Source organism: Ranitomeya variabilis, chromosome 4 (assembly GCF_051348905.1).
Source record: "Ranitomeya variabilis isolate aRanVar5 chromosome 4, aRanVar5.hap1, whole genome shotgun sequence".
Taxonomy (NCBI): Eukaryota; Metazoa; Chordata; class Amphibia; order Anura; family Dendrobatidae; genus Ranitomeya; species Ranitomeya variabilis.
The window spans coordinates 107,677,442-107,704,307 of NC_135235.1; the positions used below are offsets into that span (position 1 = coordinate 107,677,442).

The 26,866-nt window shown below is 48.6% G+C and overlaps 1 protein-coding gene across 1 annotated transcript in view; it reads right to left on the reverse strand.

The window, feature by feature from the left end:
• LOC143769967 (uncharacterized) overlaps positions 1-17,226 on the reverse strand; it is a 224,791-nt gene extending 207,565 nt beyond the window's left edge. Inside the window, exons 1-2 of the mRNA XM_077259080.1 lie at positions 17,160-17,226; positions 14,874-14,933 (exon numbers count right to left, since the gene is read on the reverse strand). Coding sequence (XP_077115195.1) covers positions 14,874-14,925 — 52 coding nt within the window. The 5' untranslated portion in view covers positions 14,926-14,933; positions 17,160-17,226. The remainder of the gene's footprint in view (positions 1-14,873; positions 14,934-17,159) is intronic.
• Positions 17,227-26,866: the final 9,640 nt, after the last annotated feature.

Here is a 26,866-nt window from a genome sequence, read left to right on the forward strand (position 1 = left end):
AGTTTGCATCTGGAAACACGAGAATCCAAGATCTTCTCAACAACATACTCCAATTCTCCCTCCACCAGCACCGGAGCAGGAGGCTCAACCGAAGGAACAACGGGCACCTCATACCTCCGCAACAACGACCGATGGAACACATTATGAATAGCAAACGATGCTGGGAGATCCAAACGAAAAGATACAGGGTTAAGAATCTCCGAGATCCTATAAGGACCGATGAACCGAGGCTTGAACTTAGGAGAAGAGACCTTCATAGGGACAAAACGAGAAGACAACCACACCAAATCCCCAACAAGAAGTCGGGGACCCACGCGGCGACGGCGATTAGCAAACTGCTGAGTCTTCTCCTGAGATAACTTCAAATTGTCCACCACCTGATTCCAAATCTGATGTAGCCTGTCCACCACCACGTCCACTCCAGGACAATCCGAAGGCTCCACCTGACCAGAGGAAAAACGAGGATGAAACCCCGAATTACAAAAAAAAGGAGAGACCAACGTGGCCGAACTAGCCCGATTATTAAGAGCAAATTCGGCCAGTGGCAAAAAAGCAACCCAGTCATCTTGATCAGCAGAAACAAAACACCTCAAATAAGTTTCCAAGGTCTGATTAGTTCGCTCCGTCTGGCCATTCGTCTGAGGATGGAATGCAGACGAGAAAGACAAATCAATGCCCATCTTGGCACAAAACGTCCGACAAAATCTAGACACAAACTGGGATCCCCTGTCAGAAACGATATTCTCCGGAATCCCATGCAAACGAACCACGTTCTGAAAAAATAAAGGGACCAACTCAGAGGAGGAAGGCAACTTAGGCAAGGGCACCAAATGAACCATCTTAGAAAAGCGGTCACACACAACCCAGATAACGGACATTTTCTGTGAAACCGGGAGATCAGAAATAAAATCCATGGAAATGTGCGTCCAAGGCCTCTTCGGGATGGGCAAGGATAACAACAACCCACTGGCCCGAGAACAGCAAGGCTTAGCTCGAGCACACACTTCACAAGACTGCACAAAGGTACGCACATCCCTAGACAAGGAAGGCCACCAAAAAGACCTGGCCACCAAGTCTCTAGTACCAAATATTCCAGGATGACCAGCCAACACAGAAGAATGGACCTCGGAGATGACTCTACTGGTCCAATCATCCGGAACAAACAGTCTTTCTGGTGGACAACGATCCGGTTTATCCACCTGAAACTCCTGCAATGCACGTCGCAAGTCTGGGGATACGGCGGACAATATTACCCCATCCCTAAGGATACCAGTAGGCCCAGAGTCTCCAGGAGAGTCAGGCACAAAACTCCTGGAAAGAGCATCTGCCTTCACATTCTTTGAACCTGGCAGGTATGAAACCACGAAATTGAAACGAGAAAAAAACAACGACCAACGAGCCTGTCTAGGATTCAAACGCCTGGCAGACTCAAGGTAAATGAGATTCTTGTGATCAGTCAAGACCACCACACGATGTTTAGCACCCTCAAGCCAATGACGCCACTCCTCAAATGCCCACTTCATGGCCAAAAGCTCCCGATTACCCACATCATAATTGCGCTCGGCGGGCGAGAATTTTCTAGAGAAGAATGCACATGGCTTCATCACCGAGCCATTAGAACTTCTCTGTGACAAAACCGACCCCGCTCCAATCTCGGAAGCATCAACCTCAACCTGAAAAGGAAGTGAAACATCTGGTTGACACAACACAGGAGCAGAAGAAAACCGGCGCTTAAGTTCCTGAAAGGCCTCCACGGCCGCAGGAGACCAATCAGCAACATCAGCACCCTTTTTAGTCAAATCAGTCAAAGGTTTAATAATACTGGAAAAATTAGCAATGAACCGACGATAAAAATTAGCAAACCCCAAGAACTTCTGAAGGCTCTTAACAGATGTAGGTTGTGTCCAGTCACAAATCGCCTGAACCTTGACGGGATCCATCTCAATAGTAGAAGGAGAAAAAATGTACCCCAAAAAAGAAATCTTCTGGACTCCGAAGAGACACTTTGAGCCCTTCACAAACAGAGAATTGGCCCGCAGAACCTGAAACACCTTCCTGACCTGTAGAACATGAGACTCCCAGTCATCAGAAAACACCAAAATATCATCCAAATACACAATCATAAACTTAGCCAGATATTCACGGAAAATATTGTGCATAAAGGACTGAAAGACTGACGGAGCATTGGAGAGTCCAAAAGGCATTACCAAATACTCAAAATGGCCCTCAGGCGTATTAAATGCGGTTTTCCACTCATCACCCTGTTTTATCCGCACCAGATTATACGCACCGCGAAGATCTATCTTAGTGAACCACCTAGCCCCCTTAATGCGAGCAAACAAATCAGTCAATAATGGCAATGGATACTGATACTTGACTGTAATCTTATTCAGAAGGCGATAATCTATACAAGGCCTCAGGGAACCATCTTTTTTTGCCACAAAAAAAAAACCTGCTCCCAGAGGGGACGAAGATGGACGAATATGTCCCTTTTCCAAGGACTCCTTAATATAATTCCGCATAGCAGTATGCTCTGGCAGTGACAGATTAAATAAACGACCCTTAGGGAACTTACTGCCAGGAATCAATTCTATAGCACAGTCACAATCTCTATGCGGAGGGAGCGAATTGAGCTTAGGCTCCTCAAAAACATCCCTATAGTCAGACAAAAACGCAGGGATCTCAGAAGGAGTAGATGAAGCGATAGAAATCGGAGGTGCATCATCATGAACCCCCTGACATCCCCAGCTTAACACAGACATTGTTTTCCAGTCCAGGACAGGATTATGAGTTTGTAACCATGGCAGACCAAGCACTAGTACATCATGTAAATTATAAAGTACAAGGAAGCGAATCACCTCCTGATGAACGGGAGTCATGCGCATGGTCACTTGTGTCCAATACTGCGGTTTATTCATAGCCAATGGTGTAGAGTCAATTCCCTTCAGAGGAATAGGAACTTCCAGAGGTTCCAGACTAAAACCGCAGCGTTTAGCAAATGACCAATCCATAAGACTCAGGGCAGCGCCCGAATCCACATAGGCATCGACGGAAATGGAAGACAGTGAAAAAAATCAGAGTCACAGACAAAATGAACTTAGGCTGCAGAGTACCAATGGCAAAAGATTTATCAACCCTTTTTGTGCGTTTAGAGCATGCTGATATAACATGAGCTGAATCACCACAATAGAAACACAATCCATTTTTCCGCCTATAATTTTGCCGTTCACTTCTGGACTGAATTCTATCACATTGCATAGTCTCAGGTGCCTGTTCAGAAGACACCGCCAACTGGTGCACGGGTTTGCGCTCCCGTAAACGCCAATCAATCTGAATGGCCATAGCCATCGACTCATTCAGACCTGTAGGCGTAGGGAACCCCACCATAATATCCTTAATGGCCTCAGAAAGACCATTTCTGAAGTTTGCAGCCAGGGCGCACTCATTCCACTGAGTAAGCACCGACCATTTCCGAAACTTCTGACAATATATCTCCGCTTCATCATGCCCCTGAGAGAGGGCTAATAAAGCCTTTTCAGCCTGAATCTCCAGGTTAGGTTCCTCATAGAGCAATCCCAATGCCAGAAAAAACGCATCCACACTGAGCAATGCAGGATCCCCTGGTGCCAATGCAAATGCCCAATTCTGAGGGTCGCCCCGCAGGAAAGATATTACAATCTTGACCTGTTGAGCAGGGTCTCCAGAGGAGCGAGATTTTAAAGAAAGAAACAATTTACAATTGTTCCTGAAATTCAGGAAGGTAGATCTATCTCCAGAAAAGAACTCTGGAATAGGAATTCTAGGTTCAGACATGGAAGTGTGAACAACAAAATCCTGTATGTTTTGAACTTTTGCCGCGAGATTACTCAGGCTGGAAGCCAAACTCTGGACATCCATGTTAAACAGCTAAGATCAGAGCCATTCAAGGGTTAAGAGGAGGTAAGAAGCAGCTAGACAGCAATTAAGGGCTAGGCAGCAAAACTCTGAAGGGAAAAAAAAAAAAATTTCCCTTAAACACTTCTCTTTCTCCTGCTTCAGCCCAAACAATTAACACTTTGTGGGCCGGCTATACTGTCATGAATCCCAATGGCTAGGGATAGCACAGGACAAGCAAAGTACAAATATATTACGGACAAGCTCTAGGGTGATGGAACCTGGGCTGACCGCTGCCCTACGCCTGACAAACGCAACTAGAGATAGCCAGGGAGCGTGCCTACGTTGGTTCTAGACGCCACGCACCAGCCTAAGAGCTAACTAGCACTGCAGAGAAAATAAAGACCTCACTTGCCTCCAGCGGAATGAACCCCAAAAGATATAGTTGCCCCCCACATGTATTGCCGGTGAAATGAGAGGAAGGCACACACATAGAGATGATATATATAGTTTTAGCAAATTGAGGCCCGCTGTAAACTAGAAAGCAGAACGATACAAAAGGGGACTGAGCGGTCAGCAAAAAACCCTAATCAAAAAAACCATCCTGAGATTACAAGAACCCATGTGCCAACTCATTGCACATGGGGAGAACCTCAGTCCACTAGAGCTGCCAGCTAGCATAGAGACATAATAAGCAAGCTGGACAAAAAACCAAACAACTGAAAATCAGCACTTAGCTTATCCTGAAAGATCTGGGAGCAGGTAGGCAGGAACCAAACAGAGCACATCTGAATACATAGATAGCCGGCAAGGGAAATGACAGAAAGGCCAGGTAAAATAGGAAACACCCAGCCACTGATGGACAGGTGGAAACCAAAGGCCGCAACCCACCAAAGTCACCCAGTACCAGCAGTAACCACCAGAGGGAGCCCACAAACAGAATCCACAACACACCACATAGTGACTGAATACTACAATTCTGATCAGTAATAAAAAAAAAAGCACCACACTATCACCATAAGTGCCATTATACACAGGAGATCTGTACTTAGTATGCAGTGTCTGTGTACAGATAATACAGTGATCACTAGTGAAATTATACACAGGAGCTCTGTATATAGTATACAGTGTATAGTGTCAGTGTATAGGTAACACTGACTTACCAGTGACGTCTCTAGGTGAAGTCCTTCATCTTTCATCCAGCACAGACCGCCATCATGTCTTCCAGCCAGGAATCGTTTCTGCAGGAAATAACACAGTTATCTCGAGCTCCGCTTGTAGAACACATTACTTAATTTTTCCCAACTTCTACATTACACCGCATAAAGAAAAAGAGGCGACATAGTGTCACTCTACACAGTAACAGGACCGCCCCCTCATTTAAAACAGTGTCCTCAAAAAATAAATACATCACTGCAGTAATAATATCCCTTAATTAGTCCCTATGGTAATAATATTCCCCATCCTGGCCCCCGTGTGTCTCATTCCTGGCGTCAGCCATATGTTCTCCCATCCTGCCCTCATGAGTATCCATCCTGCCCCATATGATCTCCCCATCCTGCCCCATCTGTCTCCATCGTATCCATCCTGCCCCATGATCCTGCACAATCTGTCTCCAATTCTGCCCCCAGTGTCTCCAATCATGCCTCCTGTGTCTCCAATCCTTCCCCATCTGTCTCCAGTCATGCCCCCATGTCTTTCATCATACCCCATATCTCCATTCTGCCCGTGTCCAGCATCATAGCCCGTGTCCAGCATCATTCATAGCCCCTGTGTCCAGCATCTCTGCCCCTTTGTCCAGCATCTCTGCCCCTTTGTCCAGCATACTGCCCCTTTGTCCAGCATCTCTGCCCCTTTGTCCAGCATACTGCCCCTTTGTCCAGCATCTCTGCCCCGTGTCCAGCATCTCTGCCCCTTTGTCCAGCATACTGCCCCTTTGTCCAGCATACTGCCCGTGTGCAGCATCTCTGCCCCTGTGTGCAGCATCTCTGCCCCTGTGTCCAGCATCTCTGCCCCTGTGTCCAGCATCTCTGCCCCTGTGTCCAGCATCTCTGCCCCTTTGTCCAGCATACTGCCCCGTGTCCAGCATACTGCCCCCTGTGTCCAGCATCTCTGCCCCGTGTCCAGCATCTCTGCCCCCTGTGTCCAGCATCTCTGCCCCTGTGTCCAGCATCTCTGCCCCGTGTCCAGCATCTCTGCCCCCTGTGTCCAGCATTCTGCCCCCTTGTCCAGCATACTGCCCCTGTGTCCAGCATCTCTGCCCCGTGTCCAGCATCTCTGCCCCCTGTGTCCAGCATCTCTGTCCCCTGTGTCCAGCATCTCTGCCCCCTGTGTCCAGCATCTCTGCCCCCTGTGTCCAGCATCTCTGCCCCGTGTCCAGCATCTCTGCCTCTGTGTCCAGCATCTCTGCCCCCTGTGTCCAGCATCTCTGCCCCTGTGTCCAGCATCTCTGCCCCGTGTCCAGCATCTCTGCCCCGTGTCCGGCATCTCTGCCCCCTGTGTCCGGCATCTCTGCCCCGTGTCCAGCATCTCTGCCTCTGTGTCCAGCATCTCTGCCCCCTGTGTCCAGCATCTCTGCCCCTGTGTCCAGCATCTCTGCCCCGTGTCCAGCATCTCTGCCCCATGTCCAGCATCTCTGCCCCCTGTGTCCAGCATCTCTGCCCCCTGTGTCCAGCATCTCTGCCCCTGTGTCCAGCATCTCTGCCCCGTGTCCAGCATCTCTGCCCCCTGTGTCCAGCATCTCTGCCCCGTGTCCAGCATCTCTGCCCCGTGTCCAGCATCTCTGCCTCTGTGTCCAGCATCTCTGCCCCCTGTGTCCAGCATCTCTGCCCCCTGTGTCCAGCATCTCTGCCCCGTGTCCAGCATCTCTGCCCCGTGTCCAGCATCTCTGCCCCCTGTGTCCAGCATCTCTGCCCCGTGACCAGCAACTCTGCCCCTGTGTCCAGCATCTCTGCCCCCTGTGTCCAGCATCTCTGCCCCCTGTGTCCAGCATCTCTGCCCCCTGTGTCCAGCATCTCTGCCCCCTGTGTCAAGCATCTCTGCCCCCTGTGTCCAGCATCTCTGCCCCCTGTGTCCAGCATCTCTGCCCCCTGTGTCCAGCATCTCTGCCCCCTGTGTCCAGCTTTCTGCCCCAGCGCGTCCAGCATCTCTGCCCCTGTGTCCAGCTTTCTGCCCCAGCGCGTCCAGCGTTCTGCCCCGGGCCCCAGCGTGTCCAGCGTTCTGCCCCGGTCCCCACCCCCCTGGGATCGCCGCTCTCAAAAAAAAACAAAACAAGCTCTTACCTTGCCATGCTCCTGCGGCGGGGAACCTCACTTCCTCCACGCAGGTGAAGGACGCACTCGCCGGCGGCTGACAATGACGTCAGACGCCGGCGAAGTGCGACTGCGCACTGCGGCCGCCAGCCTCCGACTGGAGGGGGGGCCCGCAGCGCCGGCAGGTGGGGGGCCCGCAGCGCCGGCAGGGGGGGGGGCCCGCAGCGCCGGTAGGGGGGGCCCGCAGCGCCGGCAGGGGGGGGCCCGGTGAGCAGATTAGACGGGGCCCGATGCGGGCCCCCTCTGCTCACCGGGCCCCATACGCCAGTCATGGCTGTCATGCCCTGATGGCGGCCCTGGTGCTATGGTTGTTCTGAATTTGAGATTGGCGAACGTTTTCCGGACAAGTTTGCTCATCTCCAGTCAGAATTGTAAAATTTGGTCTGTCATTAAGGTGAAAATAGGCTTGGGGCTGAAGGGGTTAACAGATCTGTTTTCCATAGACTTCAATGTTAAAATGGATATGGAACTCCTGCCATGGCCGTGGGGTACTCTTTACCCAGTCCAGGCCCTGGGTGCCCATTTTAAAGGGACGGTGTTTAAAGGGGTTTGTTGAATAATAAAAGTTTGTGACACCACCTGTGGACGCTGCTTAAAGGGGTCCGCCAGGGTGATGTTATGGCAGCTGGGATGATATGACTTCCCACAGGTGAAGCAGGGTCCCCAGAGCTCTCGGTGTAGTACATGAAGATGGTGGTAGGTAGTGTAGTAAGATAACAGAGGACACAGGATTGCAGTCTCTTAACCTCTTTACTTGGCTCAAGGTAGCCACAGTCCAGGGTTGTCATGAATCCCCAATGGCTAGGGATAGCACAGGATTAGCAAAGTATAATAAAAATCGGACGAGCTCTAGGGTGATGGAACCTGGGCTGACCGCTGCCCTACGCCTGACAAACGCAACTAGAGATAGCCAGGGAGCGTGCCTACGTTGGTTCTAGACGCCACGCACCAGCCTAAGAGCTAACTAGTACTGCAGAGGAAACAAAGACCTCACTTGCCTCCAGAGGAATTAACCCCAAAGATTTAGTTGCCCCCCACATGTATTGACGGTGAAATAAGAGGAAGGCACACACATAGAGATGATGTATATAGCTTTAGCAAATAGAGGCCCGCTGAAAACTAGAAAGCAGAATGACACAAAAGGGGACTGAGCGGTCAGCAAAAAACCCTAATCAAAAAAAAAACATCCTGAGATTACAAGAACCCATGTGCCAACTCATGGCACATGGGGAGAACCTCAGTCCACTAGAGCAACCAGCTAACAAAGAGACATTCTAAGCAAGCTGGACAAAAAACCAAACAACTGAAAATCAGCACTTAGCTTATCCTGAAAGATCTGGGAGCAGGTAGGCAGGAACCAAACAGAGCACATCTGAACACATTGATAGCCGGCAAGGGAAATGACAGAAAGGCCAGGTAAAATAGGAAACACCCAGCCTCTGATGGACAGATGGAAACCAAAGGCCGCAACCCACCAAAGTCACCCAGTACCAGCAGTAACCACCAGAGGGAGCCCGCAAACAGAATCCACAACAGTACCCCCCCCTTGAGGAGGGGTCACCGAACCCTCACGAGAACCCCCAGGGCGATCAGGGTGAGCTCTATGGAAGGCGCGAACCAAATCAGTCGCATGAACATCGGAGGCGACCACCCAGGAATTGTCCTCCTGACCATAACCCTTCCACTTAACCAAATACTGGAGTTTGCGTCTGGAAACACGCGAATCCAAGATCTTTTCAACAACATACTCCAATTCTCCCTCCACCAGCACCGGAGCAGGAGGCTCGACCGAAGGAACAACAGGCACCTCATACCTCCGCAACAATGACCGATGGAACACATTATGAATAGCGAACGATGCTGGGAGATCCAAACGGAAAGATACAGGGTTAAGAATCTCCGAGATCCTATAAGGACCGATGAACCGAAGCTTGAACTTAGGAGAAGAGACCTTCATAGGGACAAAACGAGAAGACAACCACACCAAGTCCCCAACAAAAAGTCGGGGGCCCACGCGGCGACGGCGATTAGCAAACTGCTGAGTCTTCTCCTGAGATAACTTCAAATTGTCCACCACCTGATTCCAAATGTGATGTAGCCTGTCCACCACCACGTCCACTCCAGGACAATCCGAAGACTCCACCTGACCAGAGGAAAAACGAGGATGAAACCCCGAATTACAAAAAAAAGGAGAGACCAACGTGGCCGAACTAGCCCGATTATTAAGAGCAAATTCGGCCAGTGGCAAAAAAGCAACCCAGTCATCCTGATCAGCAGAAACAAAACACCTCAAATAAGTTTCCAAGGTCTGATTAGTTCGCTCCGTCTGGCCATTCGTCTGAGGATGGAATGCAGATGAGAAAGACAAATCAATGCCCATCTTGGCACAAAACGTCCGCCAAAATCTAGACACAAACTGGGATCCCCTGTCAGAAACGATATTCTCCGGAATCCCATGCAAACGAACCACGTTCTGAAAAAACAAAGGAACCAACTCAGAGGAGGAGGGCAACTTAGGCAAGGGCACCAAATGAACCATCTTAGAAAAGCGGTCACACACAACCCAGATAACGGACATTTTCTGTGAAACCGGGAGATCAGAAATAAAATCCATGGAAATGTGCGTCCAAGGCCTCTTCGGGATGGGCAAGGATAACAACAACCCACTAGCCCGTGAACAGCAAGGCTTAGCTCGAGCACACACTTCACAAGACTGCACAAAGGTACACACATCCCTAGACAAGGAAGGCCACCAAAAAGACCTGGCCACCAAGTCTCTTGTACCAAATATTCCAGGATGACCAGCCAACACAGAAGAATGGACCTCGGAGATGACTCTACTGGTCCAATCATCCGGAACAAACAGTCTTTCTGGTGGACATCGATCCGGTTTATCCACCTGAAACTCCTGCAATGCGCGTCGCAAGTCTGGGGATACGGCGGACAATATTACCCCATCCCTAAGGATACCAGCAGGCCCAGTGTCTCCAGGAGAGTCAGGCACAAAACTCCTGGAAAGAGCATCTGCCTTCACATTCTTTGAACCTGGCAGGTATGAAACCACGAAATTGAAACGAGAAAAAAATAACGACCAACGAGCCTGTCTAGGATTCAAACACCTGGCAGACTCAAGGTAAATGAGATTCTTGTGATCAGTCAAGACCACCATGCGATGTTTAGCACCCTCAAGCCAATGACGCCACTCCTCAAATGCCCACTTCATGGCCAAAAGCTCCCGATTACCCACATCATAATTGCGCTCGGCGGGCGAGAATTTTCTAGAGAAGAAAGCACATGGCTTCATCACCGAGCCATTAGAACTTCTCTGTGACAAAACCGCCCCCGCTCCAATCTCGGAAGCATCAACCTCCACCTGGAAAGGAAGTGAAACATCTGGTTGACACAACACAGGAGCAGAAGAAAACCGGCGCTTAAGTTCCCGAAAGGCCTCCACGGCCGTAGGAGACCAATCAGCAACATCAGCACCCTTTTTAGTCAAATCAGTCAAAGGTTTAACAATACTGGAAAAATTAGCAATGAACCGACGATAAAAATTAGCAAACCCCAAGAACTTCTGAAGGCTCTTAACAGATGTAGGTTGTGTCCAGTCACAAATAGCCTGAACCTTAACGGGATCCATCTCAATAGTAGAAGGAGAAAAAATGTACCCCAAAAAAGAAATCTTCTGGACTCCGAAGAGACACTTTGAGCCCTTCACAAACAGAGAATTGGCCCGCAAAACCTGAAACACCTTCCTGACCTGTAGAACATGAGACTCCCAGTCATCAGAAAACACCAAAATATCATCCAAATACACAATCATAAACTTATCCAGATATTCACGGAAAATATTGTGCATAAAGGACTGAAAGACTGACGGAGCATTGGAGAGTCCAAAAGGCATTACCAAATACTCAAAATGGCCCTCAGGCGTATTAAATGCGGTTTTCCACTCATCACCCTGTTTTATCCGCACCAGATTATACGCACCACGAAGATCTATTTTAGTGAACCACCTAGCCCCCTTAATGCGAGCAAACAAATCAGTAAATAACGGCAATGGATACTGGTATTTGACTGTAATCTTATTCAGAAGGCGATAATCTATACAAGGCCTCAGGGAACCATCTTTTTTTGCCACGAAAAAAAAACCTGCTCCCAGAGGGGACGAAGATGGACGAATATGTCCCTTTTCCAAGGACTCCTTAATATAATTCCGCATAGCAGTATGCTCTGGCAGTGACAGATTAAATAAACGACCCTTAGGGAACTTACTGCCAGGAATCAATTCTATAGCACAGTCACACTCTCTATGGGGAGGGAGCGAATTGAGCTTAGGCTCCTCAAAAACATCCCTATAATCCGACAAAAACGCAGGGATCTCCGAAGGAGTAGATGAAGCGATAGAAATCGGAGGTGCATCATCATGAACCCCCTGACATCCCCAGCTTAGCACAGACATTGTTTTCCAGTCCAGGACAGGATTATGAGTTTGTAACCATGGCAGACCAAGCACTAGTACATCATGTAAATTATACAGTACAAGGAAGCGAATCACCTCCTGATGAACGGGAGTCATGCGCATGGTCACTTGTGTCCAATACTGCGGTTTATTCATAGCCAATGGTGTAGAATCAATTCCTTTCAGAGGAATAGGAACTTCCAGAGGCTCTAGACTAAAACCGCAGCGTTTAGCAAATGACCAATCCATAAGACTCAGGGCAGCGCCTGAATCCACATAGGCATCGACGGAAATGGAAGACAGTGAAAAAATCAGAGTCACAGACAAAATGAACTTAGACTGCAGAGTATCAATGGCAAAAGATTTATCAACCCTTTTTGTGCGTTTAGAGCATGCTGATATAACATGAGCTGAATCACCACAATAAAAACACAAACCATTTTTCCGCCTATAATTTTGCCGTTCACTTCTGGACTGAATTCTATCACATTGCATAGTCTCAGGTGCCTGTTCAGAAGACACCGCCAACTGGTGCACGGGTTTGCGCTCCCGTAAACGCCGATCAATCTGAATGGCCATAGCCATAGACTCATTCAGACCTGTAGGCGCAGGGAACCCCACCATAATATCCTTAATGGCCTCAGAAAGACCATTTCTGAAGTTTGCAGCCAGGGCGCACTCATTCCACTGAGTAAGCACCGACCATTTCCGAAATTTCTGACAATATATTTCCGCTTCATCATGCCCCTGAGAGAGGGCTAATAAAGCCTTTTCAGCCTGAATCTCTAGGTTAGGTTCCTCATAGAGCAATCCCAATGCCAGAAAAAACGCATCCACACTGAGCAATGCAGGATCCCCTGGTGCCAATGCAAATGCCCAATTCTGAGGGTCGCCCCGTAGGAACGATATAACAATCTTGACCTGTTGAGCAGGGTCTCCAGAGGAGCGAGATTTCAAAGAGAGAAACAATTTACAATTGTTCCTGAAATTCAGGAAGGTAGATCTATCTCCAGAAAAACACTCTGGAATAGGAATTCTAGGTTCAGACATGGGAGTGTGAACAACGAAATCCTGTATGTTTTGAACCTTTGCCGCGAGATTACTCAGGCTGGAAGCCAAACTCTGGACATCCATGATAAACAGCTAAGATCAGAGCCATTCAAGGGTTAAGAGGAGGTAAGAAGCAGCTAGACAGCAATTAAGGGCTAGGCAGCAAAACTCTGAAGGAAAAAAAAAAAAAATTTCCCTTGAACACTTCTATTTCTCCTGCTTCAGCCCAAACAATTAACACCTTGTGGGCCGGCTATACTGTCATGAATCCCCAATGGCTAGGGATAGCACAGGATTAGCAAAGTATAATAAAAATCGGACGAGCTCTAGGGTGATGGAACCTGGGCTGACCGCTGCCCTACGCCTGACAAACGCAACTAGAGATAGCCAGGGAGCGTGCCTACGTTGGTTCTAGACGCCACGCACCAGCCTAAGAGCTAACTAGTACTGCAGAGGAAACAAAGACCTCACTTGCCTCCAGAGGAATTAACCCAAAGATTTAGTTGCCCCCCACATGTATTGACGGTGAAATAAGAGGAAGGCACACACATAGAGATGATGTATATAGCTTTAGCAAATAGAGGCCCGCTGAAAACTAGAAAGCAGAATGACACAAAAGGGGACTGAGCGGTCAGCAAAAAACCCTAATCAAAAAAAAAACATCCTGAGATTACAAGAACCCATGTGCCAACTCATGGCACATGGGGAGAACCTCAGTCCACTAGAGCAACCAGCTAACAAAGAGACATTCTAAGCAAGCTGGACAAAAAACCAAACAACTGAAAATCAGCACTTAGCTTATCCTGAAAGATCTGGGAGCAGGTAGGCAGGAACCAAACAGAGCACATCTGAACACATTGATAGCCGGCAAGGGAAATGACAGAAAGGCCAGGTAAAATAGGAAACACCCAGCCTCTGATGGACAGATGGAAACCAAAGGCCGCAACCCACCAAAGTCACCCAGTACCAGCAGTAACCACCAGAGGGAGCCCGCAAACAGAATCCACAACAAGGGTACCGGATCACGGATGCTAGTGTGGTCTGGCCGGCTTGGAAGCGAATTGGGAATCTCTCTAACCAGGTGGGGTTGGAAGCCTTCCTTCTAGCGCTGTAGTGTTGTAATCCCTTGCTGCCTTAGGCCTCACACAAGGTCCTCACGTTTTCTCTCTGTCCCCCTTTAGGTAGGACACTACCCGCATGACAGGTAGCTCGAGCCTTTTTACAGGATCTTTATCATGACCCAGGCTCTATTTACTACTGTGTTCTTGGGTGTTAATGGTGACAGGTAACTTGCAATCAGCTGTCCGCCGTTTTCTGCCATGGGGCATGAAGTTACCCCCCCCCAACCTCGGTCTTCTAGCTACCGGTATCTGCGCTCAGCACGGAGGAAACCCAATCGCAGCTTCTCTCTCCAGCTCTTTACTCTCCTTTGCTTCTTTTCCCCTCAGTCTCCTACAGACTGCTCTGCTTTCTTTTTCCTTCCCAGGAGCTGCAGAATCACTCATCTCCACAGCCTCAGCTTCCCTCCCTCCCTCTTCGCTCTTCTCTCACCAACTGTCTAACTCCAACTGCCTAGAAACTGCCTAGCAACTGACTCCTCCTCCCAACCAGAGAGTGCAGCTCCCCTAAAGTCGGGTGTAGAGCTCTCCCTTCTGGCCTGGAGTCAGAACAGTGTTATATGTGATGAATACCTGTCAAAGGGATCCTTCCTCGCTTCCAAACGTGACATCACTCTCCCCCTGAGGAAAGCAATGCCATTGCAACAACCGGTTACTTGGGGTGTTACACTTCCAGTTGAAGTGAGTTTTTCTCAAGCGGACCTGAAAATTGTGTCTATACAACCTTTTTTGTTAACAGATTGCTGATACAGTACATCTATTCTAATGGATGATTACTGGACATGTGAACTTAGCCTTTGTTATCCATTACCAATTACAGAGCCCCCATGTTAAAAAAAAATATACGTTTAGCAAATATGTTCTTTCACGACAGATGAATCTGACTCTAATGGCCCCAATATTATAAAATGTATGTACCGTACTGAAAGAATACTTTTCATCTGTTTAGAGAGAGATTTCACTGACTTGGTATCACACAAATTGTATATCTTATCATAATTTAGGAAACTTTCAGGATGGACACATCTTTTTTTTAGAGTATATTAGAAATCTACTCACCGATCGCCCTTTGCTTGCAATCTGGACAAACGTTTGAATCCATGTTATTCATTTTTAATTCTGTTTAGAAGGAATTGAAAGACATGACTGTTGTACATCATAATCATCTATAAAATGCTGTAAAATATCATTCTGTATTTTTCTGCTACTTTTGAATTCATACCGATGTAGCTAATGGTAAGTTGTCAGACAACACATTATATGACAATGCAGCAAAATATATTGATGCAGCAAAATATCTCAGTGCAACAAACCTTATCTTGACATTTTACACTGCACAAATCATTCTATATGTTTTTTTGTCTCCTGATATCATAACACAGTGTCATGTTGATGTTTGATACATCTACGATATTATACATCTCGTATAAGCCAGAAACAGTAAAAACAAATATCCAAGGTATGCAAAATTTGAGAGGTCCTGGTATATAATTTCCTTATTATTTTTAAGGTTGAATCCCTCCACATTGCACATACAGAACAAACAGAACGCACTACATGTGGAGCCTACGACTTGTCGTGATTTGACATTTTGTGTTCAAAATGTCAAATGGTGCTCCTTCCATTCCGAGCCCTGCTGTGAGCCCAAACAGTAGCATTCCCCCACATATGGGGTATTGGCGTACTCAGTAAAAAAAAATGTACAACAATTTTTGGGGGCCATTTTCTCCTGTTATCTTTGTGAAAATAAAAAATTGAACTTAAACTAAATTTTTGGGGGTAAAATGCGATTTTTTTATTTTTATTTTCAAAGCTCTACCTTACAAACTTCTGTGCATCTGTGTAGCACCTGGGGGTTCAAGGTGCTCATTTCACATCTAGATAAGTTCCCTAAGGGCTCTAATTTCCAAAATGGGGTCACTTGTTGTGGGTTTCCACTGTTTAGGCACATCAGGGGCTCTCCAAACATGACTCGGAGTCCAATTCCAATTCCAGCCATTTTTGTGTTCAAAAACTCATATGGTTCTACCTCCCTTCTGAGACCTGCTGTGCGCCCAAACAGTGGATTTCCCCCAAATATAGGGTATTATCATACTCGTAATAAATTGCACAACAAATTTTAGCATTCATTTTATCCTGCTACCCTTGTGAAAATAACAAATTTGGAGCCAAAGTACAATTTTTGTTAACATTTTTTCATTCCACATTGCTTTAGTTCCTGTAAAGCACCTGAAGGATTAATAAATGTCTTGAATGTGGGTTTGAGAACTTTGAGGGGTGCAGTTTTTAGAATGGTGTCACTTCTGGGTATTTTCTGTCATATAGTCCCCTCAAAGTCACTCCAAATGTGATATGGTCCCTAAAAAAATGTTTTTGTAAATTTTGCTGGAAAAATGAGAAGTTGCTGAACAACTTTTAACCCTTATAACGTCCTAACAAAAAAAATGTTTAAAAAATGATGCAGATGTAAAGTAGACATGTGGAAAATGTTATTTATTAACTATTTTGTGTAGCATAACTTTCTGATTTGAGAACTTAAGAATTAAAAGTTTGAAAATTGCGACATTTTCAAAATTTTTGGCCAAATTTCTGATATTTTCACAAGTAACCATCATATCGAACAAATGTTATCACTATTATGAAGTACAATATGTTACAAAAAAATTCTCAGAATCAGTGGAATCCGTTGAAGAGTTCCAGAGTTACAACCACATACAGTTAGGGTATGTTTCCACGGTCAGGAAACGCTGCTTGTTTGACGCTGCGCAGAGCTGCAGCGTCAAACAAGCAGCGTCCAGATGTTCCAGCATAGTGGAGGGGATTTTATGAAATCCCGTCTCCACTATGCGTGGAAACCCGCACGCGGCGACCCTGCGACTACGGACATGCTGCGCGTCTTTTCAGATCGCAGCATGTCCGTACACCTTGCGCGGACGCAGCGTCCCGGCAAGGCATATCACAGGGCGCTATGGGAGAGAGCGATCATCCCGGATGTGAAGAGTTAACACATCCGGCATGATCGTGTCCTAGAAAGGGGGCGGGGCTTAGTGCCGAGCGGCTTCGCCGCTGCGGCGATACCGCCGGCCATCCTGACAATGGAAACATACCCTCACAGTGGTCAGAATTGTAAAATTTGGCTTGGTCATCAAGGGGTTAATGTATTTGAATTGTTGGATTGAAATTGATTTTCAGTAGCCAAAATAAAGAAATTACAGTCAACATTAGAGGATCATTATTAAGTTTATATATCAGGATCTAAAATATAGGCTTGTTAATAGTATACACATGCACCTAATTTCATATAAACCTGTATATCATGAATTATTTATAATAAATGATACTTACTATCATAGAGCTCCAGCACTGTGCGTGGTCTGTGTTCCAACCTCTTTCTTATATTACTAACAACCGGCTTAGAAGGGTTATTTATGCTTTTTTACTTCCTTATTACATGTTAAACATCATTCTTAAGTAACCAAGACAATGTTATTCATATCTACCTTTTTGTTTATGTCCTTCAAGGAAACAAATCTTGAAAATGTATCACAGAATATACAGACACACCTACTGTACATTTGCAACCAGATGAAGAAGTAATGTCTTATACAAAAGGCCTTTCTATGTTCTATCAAAATTGATCCAATTTTGAAAAATCTACCTTAACTCTGCCCAAAGTCGACTTTAAAATTGTTACAGAGCAACAGTGCCTTGAAAAAGTATTCACACCCCGTGAACATTTCCACTTTTTTTTGCTACACCCACAAACTTAATTGTATTTTATTTATGTGATATACCAACACAAAGTTGCAAGTATTTGTGAAGTGTTAAAAAAATGATACATGGTTTTCTAAATATTTTAAAAATCTAAATCTGAAAATTGTATTCAGCCCCTTTGAGTCAATACTTTGGAGGACTACCTTTCGCTGACATTATTGCTACAAGTCTTTTGGGATATGTCTCTGCCAGCTTTGCACACCTAGAGGCTGAAGTATTTGCCCATTCGTCTTTGCAAACTATCTTTAAGTCAGTGAGATTGGATGGAGGCATCTGTGAGCAGCAATTTTCAAGTCTTGCCACAGAAACTCAATGGGATTTTGGCCGGTTCAAGCTCAGTGACTTCACCGCAGATCTCTGTGAAAAATTCTAACAGTCATCTGCTGTGAATTCATTGAGCTGAACTGCGGTGACATCATCACTAATTTTTTCCCACGGTGCTGAGGTCACCTCAGTTCAGCCCAGCTGGGAATGCAGCCTCACTTACCAGCGGTAACCACGATCATGACACCACTTATCAATGATGCAGCTCATTCACCAGTGGTTCTCAGCCTGGACAGTCGCATCTTGTCACCGTCCAGGTTGAAAACTATTCATCCCTCAAACATGGATTATGGCGTGGGACAGAATGGCAGACAGGTGAGGGATATTGTTGTGTTTTTTTATTTTTTATTACAGGAGATGAGGGATTCAGTGGAATTAGGTGAGTACAGCTGTGTTTAATATTTTTAAATAAAAATAGAAAAGTGTGTTTTGTTTTATTTCTAATAAAGGACTTTATACTTGCTGTGTTTATTTGTCTTTATTTACTATATAACTATAGGATTAGTACTGGATAGGTGCCTATTTGGCGGATGCACTCTTTACCTACAGGAGTAAGCTTCCTTTCCTCTCTGTGGTGGCAATTCCAGACCTCTCTTAGCAATGTGGTCTCATCTCCCTCTCCTTCTCCTTGACTGTCCATAATGTGAAAGTGGGATTGAGGAGCCCAAGCATTTAGCTTTTGCAAAAAGGTGGCATGACAGAGTCAGTTTCACTCCTTTTGCATTCTTCTTAATTACCTAACATCCTTCTGCTTTGAGATAAGTAATATAAGTAGCTGCACACAGGGCTGCCACTAGAAATTTCGGGGCCCCATACTGGCAAAATTTTCGGGGCCCCCTTGAGACTCCGCCCAGGCTCCACCCCAGCCCGCCTTCACGCTCCACCCCTCAAACTGTCCACAGTCCCACCGCTCTCTCTTGGAAAAACTCCACTTCTCACCAATCACACATTGAGGGTACGTGTCCACCTTCAGGATGGCTGGCGGTTGCGTCGGAGCGGCAAACCCGCTCGGCGCTAAGCCCCGCCCCCTACTGTGACGCGATGATGCCGGATGTGTTCATTGCACACATCCGGGATCATCGCACCCCACACATAGGGCCCTGTGTTATAGCTTGCGGCGGCGCAGCTGCCGCAAGGAACACGGACATGCTGTGATCTTAAAAGAAGCGCCGCATGTCCGGAGTCGCAGGGCCGCAGGGTGCGTGTTACCACGCATAGTGGAGACGGGATTTCATAAAATCCCCTTCACTATGCTGGAACATCTGGACGCTGCGTGTTTGACGCTGTGGCCCCACGCAGCGTCAAACACGCAGCGTTTACTTAACGTGGACACATACCCTAACAGTTCCCATCACCAGATCACACATATAGCCGGCAGCTTTTGTTTTGGCCAAAAGATTTTGTAAGCCGCCACCATTACACGGTAGACTCTTTTGGTGAGGCCCTACTCTGCTGTAACCTATTAAATATTTGTTAAAATATGCAATACAATTTAGGTATATTTTTATTTATTTTTCAATTTTTAAAATGACCAATAATATCACATAAAAAGAACAAATACCGCTACACCATGACCAGATGACATATTACCACCACAGTGATCGAATAATATCACATACAAGGGACAAATACCGCTACACCATGACCAGACCGCATATTACCACCACAGTGATCGAATAATATCACATACAAGGGACAAATACCGCAACACCATGACCAGACCACATATTACCACCACATAGTGACTGAATACTACAATTCTGATCAGTAATAAAAAAAAAGCACCACACTATCACCATAAGTGCCATTATACACAGGAGATCTGTACTTAGTATGCAGTGTCTGTGTACATGTAGGGACCGCAGGTAAAGAAGGATGCAGGGACAAATAGGAGCCAGAAAGCAAATAGCGTTTTTTAACTTTCTTTTTAACTTCCAACCAAAAAGATGACAAACATTTTTCCACGCAGGGAACTTATATACAAGAACACAATCTCGCAGTAAATCCTAATTACTATATGACCGCCCTGAACTATACCCGTAGAACGCGGCAGCGCCTCACTAGTGACTCCCTACTAAGATAAAGTCAACAACGGTCACTTATCAGTGCTGGTTCAGCGATGTAGTCCTGACGGTGAGGCTCCGACAACGCCGTAGTCCTGATGGCGGAGGAAGGAGGTGTCTTCTGGCGACGGGCCCAGGCGTAGAGTCGAGTCCAGAATGTCTTTTGCGGTGCTGCGTTCCCTCCTGCAGGCGGACGTTGATCCGAGGTAACAGCCTCCCAGTCCAGAGAAGAGTCTTTTTGAGGAGGATTAGGAGAATAATCAGTATCAGTCACAGCTGAGACGAAACCATGCGAGTCCGTAGCACTCTCTGGCAAGGTGCTCTCAGGGAGCGCGGTAATACTGTCCCTGAGCTGGTCAGCACTACCCCTCTGCCTGGGGGGTCGCTGACGACGAATGCGCCTCTTTTTGGGGGCTCTGGTAGTTGCCCGCAGTGTCTGTTGCACGTTTTCCCCCTGCTTCCAGCAAGTCTCACTGCGGCCTGCACACTCACAACAACTGCGCTGCAGTTTCCTCTCCTCAGAGATTTCCCGCGCTTCTCTGCCCCTGCTTTCGCGCGTTTTGCTTTTTATCCTCTCCTCTCCCTGCGTCACTCTTCCTCCTGTCACATGAGCCTGGCTTCCCATGCACCCCTCAAATCCGTCCCCCGGAACCCCGACTCCTGGCAACAATGGTTCCACCCGTCTGCACAGCTCACCAGGTCCCTGTCCTCTACATTCCCCCACCCTGTATGCTCGCCAGTCCCTGGGCGAGGCCTTCGCACTGACAGGTCGCCCACCTGACGGATTGTTCCACACTTGGGTCTGTCTGGTGTGTAAGTCAGGACTGTAGCGAGTTGGGGGTCTACCGGCAGTAGAACGTTCAGAACGTCGTGGCTCGGGTCCTTGTATAGGGGGTGTTGGGGAAATGTCATCAGCGGAAGAGTGACTGGTCAGGGGTAGTGTAGTAGTCGAGATAGGGGGAGTATTTTGACGCCGTTCTTCTTCTTCATCATCTTCTTCATCCCACCAATGGTTGTTGGGGGATTCAGTCGTAGGTGGCTCTTCCCTGATTGCGGATTCCGGGGTGTCCGAGTCAACAGAGCGACACAACCGGAGCATGTTGCGATGAAGAATGCGAGTACCTGTACTTCCGAGGGCCTCAGACTGCACTTCATATACAGGTCCATGCGGGTCTATACGGCGAAGCACCTGATAGGGTGTTTTTTCCCAACGATGGTCTAACTTGTTTTGCGGTCTTTGCTCTCGAACGAGTACTCGATCACCTGGCCGGAACTCTGGGGGTTTTGCTGTAGGGGTGCTCCGATGCTCCACTTCCCGAATTCGAGTGTGTACCAGTCGGTGTAAGGTCTGCAGCCGATGCCGATGATCACGCACCCACAAAGCCATCCCTGTTCGGGGGCCTTCTTCCTCCGAAGACAGTTCCAGATCTGTCATGCCTTTTCCTGGGCGCCCAAAGACCACTTCATACGGGGTGCGTCCTGTGACTTGATGAACTCTATTGTTGTAGACCCACACTAGGTCCGACACATACTCCGGCCAGCGGGCCTTCTGATCTTGTTCTAGCGCACGCAGCATTTGAAGCAAAGTCCGGTTAAACCGCTCACAAGCCCCATTTCCCTGGGGATGATACGGTGTGGTGCGTGACTTATCAATGCCGTAGAGGCGATGCAGCTCTTCCATGACTTTGCCCAAGAAACAGGCGCCTTGATCCGAATGTATTCGCCTCGGACAGCCGTAAACTTGAATAAAGTTCTTACAGATAGCGCTCGCCGCCGACTCAGCTGTCTGATCACGGGTAGGGGTGACTACCGCGAATTTTGAAAAATGATCTACCATAACGAGGCAGTGTTCGTAGCCTTGATGCGCTGCTCCAATGGTAATGTAGTCTATCATTAATACTTCAAAAGGGGCAGACGTCGTGATGCTCTGCACAGGCGCCCTTTCCTCCGGTGACTTGGTTAGCTCACATTGTCGACATTGTCTACAGGCAGTTTGTACTTCCGCAAGCAGCCGAGGATGATAGAACCGAGTTTGCAGCCACTTAAACGTCCTCTTCACTCCGAAGTGTGCCCCGGACTCATGAGCTTTTTTAGCAACTGCGGCCACCACGGGCCCTGGTAAGACCATCTGCCAGGTCGGCTCGGAATCTGCCTGAGCCATGGTTAAGTGGCATAAGAGCCCGTCCTGAAGAGTTAGGCGCTCCCACTGCCGCAGAAGAAGGTTCAGGTCTGACGGGAGAGTTTGTCCAGGGCTTCTCACGGGCAATAGACCATTCGTTATCCACTGTCGCAATGGAGCTAGTTCCTGGTCTTCCTGTTGCAGCCGTATCCATTCGTCCCGACTCTGAACCAACAGTCCTGTAGCCGTTCCGTTCCCGGTCTGTTCCCGGCTCACAGCCGTCCGAGTAGCGCCCCCGATGGCGTAGGGGATTTCTTCTCCCTCCAGCTCCTCATCTCAGTTAGTCCTTGGAGGATTCTTCCACAGACGAGATAATGCGTCAGCATGAACATTCTCCGCTCCTCGCTTGTAAAGGATACGGTATCTGTACTTGGCCATCCGGGCTACCCAGCGCTGTTCTAGGGCACCCAATTTTGCATTTTCCAGATGTGCCAATGGGTTGTTATCCGTGCGTATCAGCACCTCGGAACCGGCCAGGTACTCAGCGAACCGCTCCGTCATAGCCCACACCACGGCCAGCAGCTCCACCTTGAAAGAACTGTAATTGTCTGGGTTCAACTCAGAGTCATGAAGAGACCGACTCGCATAGGCGATCACTCTCTCCCGCCCATCCTGAACCTGAGACAACACAGCCCCCAATCCCTGAGAGCTGCCGTCGGTGTGTAGGATGAACGGTTGCGAAAAGTCCGCATAAGCCAACACCGGCGGCTCCATGAGAGCTGTCTTCAAGTCCCGGAACGCTGCTTCTTGTGACTCCTGCCATTGTATCTTCTTTCCCCGTTCCTTGGGGGAGCTTCCTTTCAGCAGGACTTGTAGATTGTGAGAACGGCGAGCAAAATTCTTCACGAAGCGCCGGTAGTACCCAGCGAGGCCCAAGAACGCCCGTACATCCTTAGCGGTCTCCGGTGTGGGCCACTCCTGGATTGCAGCAATCTTCTCCTGCGATGGCCGGACTCCTTCGGCGGACACCACATGCCCCAGGTACTCGATCTGTTCCCGGAACAAGTGACACTTCTGGGGCTTCACCTTAAGCCCGTATTTCAGCAACCGGTCTAGTACCTGTTCCAATCGGCACAGATGTTCCTCGAATGTTGGGGCGTAGATGATGATGTCATCCAGATAAATGAGAGTGGCCTCGAAGTTCAAATCCCCCAGACACCGCTCCATTAATCGTTGGAAGGTGCCTGGAGCGTTGGCCAGCCCAAACGGCATTCGATTGAACTCAAATAGTCCCATGGGAAGGATGAACGCTGTCTTAGGACGATCTGCTTCTGTCATCGGGACCTGCCAGTATCCGCTGGCTAGGTCTAAGGTGGAAAAATATTTGGCCCGACCCAGCACGGAGAGAGACTCCTCGATACGGGGAAGTGGATAAGAGTCTCGGACGGTGCATGCATTTAGCTTACGATAGTCCACACAGAACCGGAGCGTGCCGTCCTTTTTCCGCACCAGCACGATCGGGGCAGCCCACGGGCTCTGACTCTCGCGGATCACTCCCTTTTGTAGCATCTGGCCTAACAACGTCTTTACTTCCTGGTACATCTGCGGGGGAATCTGTCTGTACCGCTCCCTGATGGGCACTGTATCTCCGGTCGGAATTCCATGTTCGATGGCCGTGGTACAGCCAAAATCATCTTCATGTTGCGCAAACACTTCAGCATAGTGTCCAAGGAGCCGCTGCACTCGCGAGACTTGTGATGGATCCAGACCCGGTAATTCTGCTCGCATATGTTCCAGAATAGTTTGACCTTTTCGGAACGCTATCAGCTCAGGATCCTGTGTAGACCGGACACTGACCATCCAGGGATCAGGGGAATCCACCTTTAACTGTAAAGTATCTGGAGGAGGCATCACTTCTAACGGTCGTAACACTTTGGCCATCTCACTTCGGACCCGTAGCACGACATCGTGTTCGTCCACATTCACACATCGCACTGGTACGGCCCCATTTTTAACAGTAGCCAGAGATCGGGCCACCAGCAGTCCTGTTGGCAAAGGGGACGTAAAGATGGGCTCAACCTGCACTTGCACTCCTTCCAGAGGGATGTGAGCTCGGATGGGCAGGGATATAACAGTCTGTCCTGGGGGAAACGTCACTTCTGCTGTCGGGGAGGTGATTACTTTCCCTAGTATGTCTCCCTCCTGAAAGGTCTCTTGCACACGGACTTCCCTCACTAACTGTCTGAACACGGAGCCTTGAGGTGTACTGGTCCCCCACTGATTGAGTGTCTCTTGTGTGGTCTCCCCTAACAGCAAACTGCCAAAGTCCTTCAATACATTCATCCCCAAAGTCACGATATGTTGTGGGCTGGGATCCCCCCGCGTCAACACAACCCCCCGGCGGCCCAGGTCTTTCCCACATAAAGATATTTGCATCCAGGTGACCCCTTCCACTGGGATGGGCAGCTGATTGGCGGCCTGCAACCGGATTACGGGGCGGGGTCTGACTGACACAGGGAAGTGTTTTCTAAAATAGGCCTCGGGCATCGTCGTGACTTGAGATCCGGTGTCCACCAGACAACGTACAGCCCGCTCTTCAAACTCTGCCCAAACCAGGGGGCAGCTGGCAACCAAATTTTCGGGACTTTCACCACCCATCCGCGGGGATTCTGACTCCGAGCGTCGTCCCCTTAGCTCGGAGTCCTCTAGTTTAACGGCCGCCGTGACGAGGCCCTCCCTCTCCGGGGGCACTCCCGTGCGAAATGTCCTGCCTCCCCGCAACCATAGCAAGCACCGGGGACCGGATAATATCCTGAACGAGCGCCACGAGCTGGACTCCCAGACCCTTGCCCCCGGGGTAGCTCCCTTGGGCTTCGCGCATTTTTTTTTAACTTCGGCCAGTTCCTCTTGGATTTGTTTGAGCTCCTGCCGCATCTCCTGAACCCACGACGGCTCACCCCCTCCTGGTGCAGCGGTCTGGATAACCCGAGCCTCTCCTGTCAGGACCGTCACCCCCCTCTCTTGCTCCCGGGTGCGGGCCTCATTGCCTATGTCGGAGAAAGTCAGGCGCGGGTCGACCCGCACTCGTTCACGTAGAGCCTGTTTGGTCAACTCATCCCGCAGTCCCGTCACCAGTTGGTCGCGCAGGGTCACGTCAACATGTCCCATCCCCATACCATCTTTCCGCACGATTGCAATGTTTAGCTCTTGCAGAGCATTCATGTACTGAGTGACAGTCTCGCCCTCTTTTTGTCGCCGTCCAAACAACCGGGCCCGCAGCTCTCCCACGTCGGTGGGATCCCCGTGCGTCCCCTGTAACACATGTAACACCCCGGTAAAAGTATTCCGCTCTGTGGGGGGTCTCAACATCACTGAATCCCGAGCCTCTCCGTCTAAGGCCATAATGGCCACCTCTGCTTCCAGGGCTGGGGTCATAGGATGCATTCTCAACAGCCCCCTCATCCTTTCAGTCCAGCTCCACAACAACATGTTGCTCCCATTAAACTTGGGCAAATTGTTTAACATGGCCCCCAATGAGAGAGAAGCTCTAGGCCCAGCCCCATCCTCCGTATCTTCTGGCTCCTTCTTTGGATCCTGCATCCTGCCGACTACGCCAAATGTAGGGACCGCAGGTAAAGAAGGATGCAGGGACAAATAGGAGCCAGAAAGCAAATAGCGTTTTTTAACTTTCTTTTTAACTTCCAACCAAAAAGATGACAAACGTTTTTCCACGCAGGGAACTTATATACAAGAACACAATCTCGCAGTAAATCCTAATTACTATATGACCGCCCTGAACTATACCCGTAGAACGCGGCAGCGCCTCACTAGTGACTCCCTACTAAGATAAAGTCAACAACGGTCACTTATCAGTGCTGGTTCAGCGATGTAGTCCTGACGGTGAGGCTCCGACAACGCCGTAGTCCTGATGGCGGAGAAAGGAGGTGTCTTCTGGCGACGGGCCCAGGCGTAGAGTCGAGTCCAGAATGTCTTTTGCGGTGCTGCGTTCCCTCCTGCAGGCGGACGTTGATCCGAGGTAACAGCCTCCCAGTCCAGAGAAGAGTCTTTTTGAGGAGGATTAGGAGAATAATCAGTATCAGTCACAGCTGAGACGAAACCATGCGAGTCCGTAGCACTCTCTGGCAAGGTGCTCTCAGGGAGCGCGGTAATACTGTCCCTGAGCTGGTCAGCACTACCCCTCTGCCTGGGGGGTCGCTGACGACGAATGCGCCTCTTTTTGGGGGCTCTGGTAGTTGCCCGCAGTGTCTGTTGCACGTTTTCCCCCTGCTTCCAGCAAGTCTCACTGCGGCCTGCACACTCACAACAACTGCGCTGCAGTTTCCTCTCCTCAGAGATTTCCCGCGCTTCTCTGCCCCTGCTTTCGCGCGTTTTGCTTTTTATCCTCTCCTCTCCCTGCATCACTCTTCCTCCTGTCACATGAGCCTGGCTTCCCATGCACCCCTCAAATCCGTCCCCCGGAACCCCGACTCCCGGCAACAATGGTTCCACCCGTCTGCACAGCTCACCAGGTCCCTGTCCCCTACATACAGATAATACAGTGATCACTAGTGAAATTATACACAGGAGCTCTGTATATAGTATACAGTGTATAGTGTCAGTGTATAGGTAACACTGACTTACCAGTGACGTCTCTAGGTGAAGTCCTTCATCTTTCATCCAGCACAGACCGCCATCATGTCTTCCAGCCAGGAATCGTTTCTGCAGGAAATAACACAGTTATCTCGAGCTCCGCTTGTAGAACACATTACTTA